Source organism: Glycine soja, chromosome 11 (assembly GCF_004193775.1).
Source record: "Glycine soja cultivar W05 chromosome 11, ASM419377v2, whole genome shotgun sequence".
NCBI classification, from domain to species: Eukaryota; Viridiplantae; Streptophyta; class Magnoliopsida; order Fabales; family Fabaceae; genus Glycine; species Glycine soja.
The window spans coordinates 41,482,788-41,490,409 of record NC_041012.1 but is presented as its reverse complement, the minus strand read 5'-3'; the positions used below and the strand labels follow the sequence as shown (position 1 = coordinate 41,490,409).

General features: G+C 37.3%; 1 protein-coding gene across 1 annotated transcript; it reads left to right on the top strand.

The window, feature by feature from the left end:
• The first annotated feature begins 362 nt into the window (after window positions 1-362).
• On the top strand, window positions 363-7,622 carry LOC114375967 (protein STICHEL-like 3). The gene is made up of 6 exons (XM_028333845.1): window positions 363-3,393; window positions 3,532-3,751; window positions 4,007-4,555; window positions 5,326-5,902; window positions 6,401-6,464; window positions 7,255-7,622. Exons 1-6 carry the CDS (start codon window positions 1,333-1,335, stop codon window positions 7,345-7,347), a joined length of 3,564 nt encoding a protein of 1,187 aa, XP_028189646.1. The 5' UTR covers window positions 363-1,332; the 3' UTR covers window positions 7,348-7,622.

Genomic DNA, 7,622 nt, shown 5'->3' with positions numbered 1-7,622 from the left:
GCAGCATCAAACATAAATAAAATCAGGGCTGAGCATGATCGGTTGATTTAGACAGGTGTAGATTTTCAAATTAAATTCAATGTATTTTCAAATATATATTTAGTATAAACTATATATTAATAATAATTTTTTTATATGTAAGTATTGTAATAAATTAGTATAAAAGAGAAATAAAGTCTATTCTTAAAAAAAGCATTGGAAAGATTGTTCAATTCCAAACAAACAACACGATGGAATTTCAAAGGGACGGCCTCATAATTCAAAATCCAATTATTATTTTCTTTTTGAGATGAATAAGCAGTCAAATATATTCAACGACCCCATTTATTTTAAAAAATATATATAATCCTATTTGCATGCTTAGCTAATGGACACACCGCTTTATTGGCAGTGTGTCCTCTGTTCCCAGAATTGTGTCTGAGAGTCTGTCTACAACGGATCTTACAAACACCCCCATACTCTCAAGTCTCACCCCACAACAACACAATTTCTCTCTCTTCCACTCATGGGTTCGAGTTGAGACTATCGTTTTCTCGCTCTCGTGAAGCTTGCTGAGAGATCTGAGCCTTAATAATCCAAACGGGTCGCCTTCCTTTTTTCTGATTCAGGCGTTTGAGCTGTTTGCCTTCTACTTTTTCTTCATTTCTCTCTTTCTTTTTGCTCCCCCCTTTTGGAAGAAATGTTACATCACGTTCTTTAAGCCTCTGCTTCATTAACTTCCTCTCATTTTGTCACACACTCGGGGATAAGATTGTTGGTACTTTGAGTGAGTGAGTGAGTGATTGCACTTGAGTTGAGCTTTGAGATTAATGGGGCCTTTTCTTCTTCTCTTCTTTTTGCATGCTTAGTCTCAAAATTGTGCCTTGTGGTGTTTAACGCTATTGGGTTAGCAGCTAGCACTATTGTGTGGTCAGCAAAGTTCCTTCCTTTGAGTCCTTTGGTTGCCTCTATGGGTTTGATTGAATGTTGGGTTGTGTTTATTGAGTGTGTGGTGGGGGGTTTGGGTGGTTGAAGATTCTTCCTGAAGGGAGTTTTGTTACCGGGTCGAATCTTGGTGGGTCTTAGTGTTGGTTTTTTTTGTTCATGTGATAATTGACCATGAGAGTCGCTGTTTTCCCTTTTTGGTGAGTTTGGATTCTAGCCTTATTTTGGCATTTCCGGGGTGATTAAATGGGTGTAGAGGATTGAGCATTTGCTTTTTTTACATTTTGTTTTTGATGCCATAATAGTGAAAGCTAGGCACAGCTATAGACAAAAAATGAGAATTTTTTTGATTTGTTTCATTAATTTAGAAGAGATTCTGCTGTTAGAAGAAGGGTTGGTGTTCTGATCATGACTAGGGCTGTCCGTAGTAGGGTACTTAAAGATGCCAATGGTGATATTAGTGATCATCTACGCAACCACATTCATTTGACTAATTGTATTCACCTGAAGAACCATATGCACAAGAACAGCCCCATACTGGCTGATAGGTCAATCATGAGGGACCTAGTTGTGCTGCAGAGATCGCGGTCTCTTAGAGACCCTTCTGCAAGTCCTCCATCATGGCACTCGCCTTCTGTAGTTGACTTGCTTTTCAAAAGAGTTGAAAATGATGCCGTGTCTCAAGGGGGAAGGATGTCTGTAGGTGCCGAGCGAAGGAAGGAAGGGAGAAGATTGTCTGGAACTTCACCACCCTTGGTGAGTATAGGTTCATCAAGAGTTGCTCCGGGTGAGATTGGTAGGGGTAATGATGGGATAACGGCACCTAGTGAACGAAGTAGCAGGAGTGGATTGGGAGATGGAAGGAGAGTTGGGAGAGAAGAATCTGGTAGGAAGAATGATAGGCCTGACTTTTTGGATGTTAATCCAGAGGAGCCTCTCTATCAAGGTGGCAAAAGCTTGGCTGAAGATGTTATTTCAAGGCACTCAGAGTCTAAAGCTAGAAAGAGCAAACAAAGGGGGAAGAATGTTCGAGATGCCCAAGTTAAGACCCTTTCTGAGCAGCTGAATGATGTTCCATTGGATAGTGATGATTTAGCATCATCGAACATTCATTTTCGTGGAAGGTTTCCTAGACAGGAGAAAGTTATTGAGGAGGTAGAATCCCGGATGCGCAGTCATGGCAGTGGAATGAATAAGGGAAAAAGGCGTAAGTTTCGAAGCGTGCGAAGAACTCGGGTTGCTACAACATCAAGAGATATTGGAGCTGAGAATGAAATCTCTGTGGCTTCCAACTCATTAGCCCACCATAAATATCACTTGGAGGAGGCTGATGAGTTTGCAGATGAAAATGTTACCAGGGCTCCAAAAAATGGGTGTGGCATTCCTTGGAATTGGTCCAGAATTCATCATAGAGGTAAAACATTCCTTGACCTGGCTGGAAGAAGTTTGTCTTGTGGTTTATCTGACTCAAGGTTGAAGAAAGGGACATTTACTGCCAATGGAAGAAATATTTCTGAGATGCCTGTGGCATCTGAGCGCTCAAGCTCATGTACGAAGTCTGATGCAGAGGCACTGCCTTTACTAGTTGAGGCTTCTGGATCTCATGCAAGCACTGAAAATGCTTGTTGGGATCATGACTACTCTGGGGAACTAGGTCTTTTTGGTGATAATTTATTCAAGCATGATGTTGATTCTGACCTCGCTTCAGAAGCTAGATCTGGTGATCAGCGTAAGTTGAGAGGGAATCGTCACAGTAGACACCAAAGTTTAACACAAAAGTATATGCCTCAAACCTTCAGAGATATGATTGGGCAGAATTTAGTGGCACAAGCTCTTTCCAATGCAGTTATGAAAAGGAAAGTTGGGTTGTTGTATGTGTTTTATGGCCCCCATGGCACTGGAAAAACTTCCTGTGCTCGCATATTTGCCAGAGCTCTGAACTGTAATTCTTCAGAACACCCAAAACCTTGTGGTTTTTGCAATTATTGCGTAGCACATGATATGGGCAAGAGTAGAAATATAAGGGAAGTTGGTCCAGTTAGTAATTTTGACTTTGAGGGCATCATGGACCTACTTGACAATATGACTCTTTCCCAGCTTCCGTCTCATTACAGAGTGTTTATTTTTGATGACTGTGATACTCTGTCAACAGATTGTTGGAATGCTATATCGAAGGTCATTGATCGAGTACCTAGACGTGTGGTTTTTATCCTTGTCAGTTCTAGTCTTGATGTCTTGCCTCATATAATAATATCCAGGTGTCAAAAATTCTTTTTCCCAAAGCTGAAGGATGCAGATATTATATATACACTGCAGTGGATTGCAACCAAAGAAGGTCTAGAAATTGATAAGGATGCCCTGAAACTCATTGCATCAAGGTCAGACGGATCTTTGAGAGATGCTGAGATGACCCTTGAACAACTTAGTTTGCTTGGGCAGAGAATATCCGTTCCTCTTATTCAGGAATTGGTAAGCTATTTATTTATTAGTATCTTTGTCGTCACTGCTTCTTAGTTCTTACACTAGATTCTATTTCTATTGTAAACTGGTGTTAATATTGTTAATTCATTATGCATGAAGTGCTCTGAAGTTAAATAATTTCTTCAGGTAGGGCTAATCTCTGATGAGAAATTGGTGGATCTGCTTGATTTGGCATTATCTGCAGACACAGTTAACACTGTGAAGAATTTGAGAGTGATCATGGAAACTGGTGTCGAGCCATTGGCTTTAATGTCACAACTTGCTACAGTAATTACTGATATACTTGCTGGGACCTATGATTTCACAAAAGAAAGGCGAAGGAGGAAGTTCTTCCGGAGACAACCATGTGAGTAAAATAATGCCATTTTTGTGGATAGCATACCAAGTTATCAATTTAATCCTCATCATTCTTTAAACACATACACATAGATATCTTTTTTATTCCAGAATTGGCTGTCTATAAATATTTTATATAGCTAATTACTTAAGGCTTTACATTTTTGTAATTGTGGAGACTGGAGTCTTACTCTGGTTTCATATTAATGATTATGTTTTTCATTATTATCCTTTAACAAATTGATGGTACTAATTTCTGTTTCAGTGTCCAAAGAAGACATGGAGAAGCTGCGCCAAGCTCTGAAAACTTTATCTGAGGCTGAGAAGCAGTTGAGGATGTCCAATGACAAGCTAACATGGTTGACAGCTGCCTTACTTCAGCTTGCTCCAGACCAGCAATATGTGTTGCCAACTTCATCTGATAATAGTTTCAACCACAGTCCCTTTGCTTTAAAAGATGCAGATGCAAGAGAAGCAGCTAGACTGACTGGTAATCCTGTTGACATTCCTAACAAAGGGAGACGGTTATCAATGGATGCTAGAATTGAAAATTTCCATGCTGGAAGCTCAGCAGATGGTATGACAAGGGGTCTTGGTTCTGAGAAAAAACGACATAGCGTGTCTGGTTTTACTCCTCAACATGCTCATTCACAAACCACTGATAAGATTAGGATGAGCGAGAGGCAGATTTTGGGTAAAAACCATAAAGAAATTGAAGAGATATGGTTAGAGGTACTTGAGAGGATACAAGTTACTGGTCTGAAAGAGTTTCTGTTTAAAGAAGGCAAGCTGATCTCTGTTAGTTTTGGGGCAGGTGAGTGTCAAATCCGCACAATGCTTATTCAACAATGCAATTAATTATATTTTGTATTGATATGATTAAAATCTTCCTCTTAGAAATGTCATTCTGTGTTAATATAATATTCATAATTTTTCGATACATTTTAGATCTAGAAGAACTAGGGGATAAATTTGTCTTGTATTTGATTGCACTAGCTGTAGTATCATGCAAAAGGCCTGAAAATTCTGATATGGTAGCATTCTTAATGTTGTTATTAGAGTTTATCATAAAGTTAAAATGGTTAACAATCCCGTGACACTCAGCTTTTAGTAGTGTCATTATCAGTGTTATAACATGCTCAAGTTTTCCAAGAATTTCGGGTCAGGAAGAATTAGGGCCTTGTATTACACTTAATATAGTATGATCAACCAGATGGCCTTGTATTATTATTATTATTATTATTATTATTATTATTATTATTATTATTATAGTGGATTGAAAAATTGGTCCTGGCATCATTGTTTATTTTTTAGAATTCATCAAAGTTAAGAGTGGTTAGTCTGCAGCACATACTACCTTATAATAATAACTATCAGCTTTCTATTTTGAGTGTTTTTATTTCACACTGTTCTCGTGTATGTCTGATGATGTATCTCCTTAATCATTATTTTGCCATTTTACCGGTTGACATTGTGTCCTGCTTAAGGTTGTTATGATAGTGTTGCTCCTGTGTTTATTTGACATTTGCTTTACTCGTCAACATTCGCCATTTATCTAATGATATTTGATGGTTTTTTGTACAGCTCCAACTGTGCAGCTAATGTTTAGTTCTCAATTGACCAAATCTACTGCCGAGAAGTTCAGAGGTCATATCTTACAAGCATTTGAATCCGTCCTTGGATCTTCTATAACAATAGAAATTAGATGTGAGTTAAATAAAGATGCAGCCTCGGCTGTTCAACAACCTCTTACATTGCCCGCTACCAATGATAGTTCGTCCCAGATTAGAGACTTTAATGGTGTTGGCACTCTAGCTCATCCATCAGTAACTGATTCTGTTGAAAAGAGAAGGGGTGAAATTGTAGAAGAAGCAGCTTCTCAAGTGGAGCACATGAATAGCGAGCAGCAGGTTGATGCTCATGGAACATCTTATAAAAGTTTAGAAGGTACAAGTATAGGACAATCATCAGCTTCCCAAAAAATGCCAATTGTTAAGTCGCATTTAGACGAAAGAAAGCTTATGGAGCAAGGTCAAAGTCGGAGTCTTGTAAGAAGCAAAGTATCTCTTGCTCATGTGATCCAACAGGCAGAAGGTCAGAGAAGTGGGTGGTCAAAACGTAAAGCGGTTTCTATTGCTGAGAAGCTTGAACAAGAGAATCTGTATGTTGCTACTCCATCCTTTTTTCTTTTAACATATAGTCTATGTACTAAGAGGTGTGGCTCATAATTTGCAATGTATGGATAGTGGGGGGATGGGAATCAGAAATAAACATATCACTCCAAATTTCAATTAACCGATGCATTACTGTATTGGTAGTGATATGCTGGACAACAGGATAACTTTATTTCACATTTGGTAACTGAATTAGAATTTTTTTTAAAAATATTATGTTTTTTATGTCGGAATGAAATTATGCAGAAGTGTAGTAGTGCACAATCTAGGTATTGCATGCATGCATAATCGAATAATTATTGAATAGTAGTTTTCTAGAATTATGTTCTAGGCTAAGATTAACCTTCCTTTTCAGTTATGAGTTAGTATGGGATAGAGATTAAGCTTTGGAGTTTGGATGTTATCTTTTTTCAGTAATACGGTAATGTCTATGTTATAACTTATAATAACTGCTTATTAATTGGAAAATCATTTACTCCTCTTAGGAGACTGGAACCAAGATCAAGGAGCTTGATATGCTGGAAAGCATCAAGAGTAACCCGGCGAAAGGTAATTCATTTTATTGTGACCACTTCTCAATATTTAAACTTTTGAACCATAATTCTTTGTTTTTTTATTCTTATTGTAATTTTCTTACACGAAATGAATGCACTATATTAATGTTATGCTGCATTAAAGTATTTTGATACTAGAAATATCTTGTGGAAATTGGAACTGTGCTTTTTTGCCTTGATCATTACATCTAGAAGGGGCGTCCTTGTTAATCTAATTCTTTTCTTTTTCATTTGGAGATATCTGGGGTCTCTTTCTAACTTTAACTTTCCAGCTTTCAGAACACTAGCTAAATTGGTTTTTAGACAATCTTCTTATTGACCTTTTAAACTATTCATAAAGGCATGTATTGTGTTGTGTAGCCTGATATAGCAATGTCCTTTAAGCAAGCTAGTGTAACTTTTCCATTATTGGGATGATATGCGTGCATCCATTTCTGGAACCTGTTGTGATTCTGCTCAGCCTTTAGGCCCCTTCTCTCTCTCTCTCTCTTTATATATATATATATATATATATATATATATTTCTTTATCTTTGCCATGAATAAAAGATTTGATTGGGTGTATGTGGGGTGCAAGTGCATGTTTATTTTTACATACTATGAGTCTATTAACTTGGTAATGTTGCAGTGATGACATATTCTGATATCCATTACTTTCATGGTTTACGGATGAAAATCTTAAAAGTTCTTAACGTTAAATATGATGTTACTTTGGCAATTGAATTTTATTGTGTTATTATATATGAGGACATTATTGATGTTGCATGTATTTGATTGCATTGGCAGCTGTCACGCTTGAAAATTCGAAGCCGAAAGCCACGTGCACTGCTGAATCTTGTCTCATGTGGGAAATGTCTGTCTACAAAATCTCCAAGGTAGTTTTGGGTATGTCGTGGGTTCATTCAATAGCAATTTGTAATGCCTCTATTTAGGCTTTTTCCTGACGTGTTATAGGGTCCAATTTTACAGGGTCAAGCCTTTTTTTTTTTCATTTAATTAAATAAAAGCATGTAGTTATATATCAGATGAAGAAAATGTAGGAAAGTAATTAAACTAGTAAACTCCATTTTAGTGATAAGATATTGTATATGTTTCCTTCGTAGCATAAATTTGATGGAAATTTTAATTGAGATTCGGTTTACAATTTTTAGTCA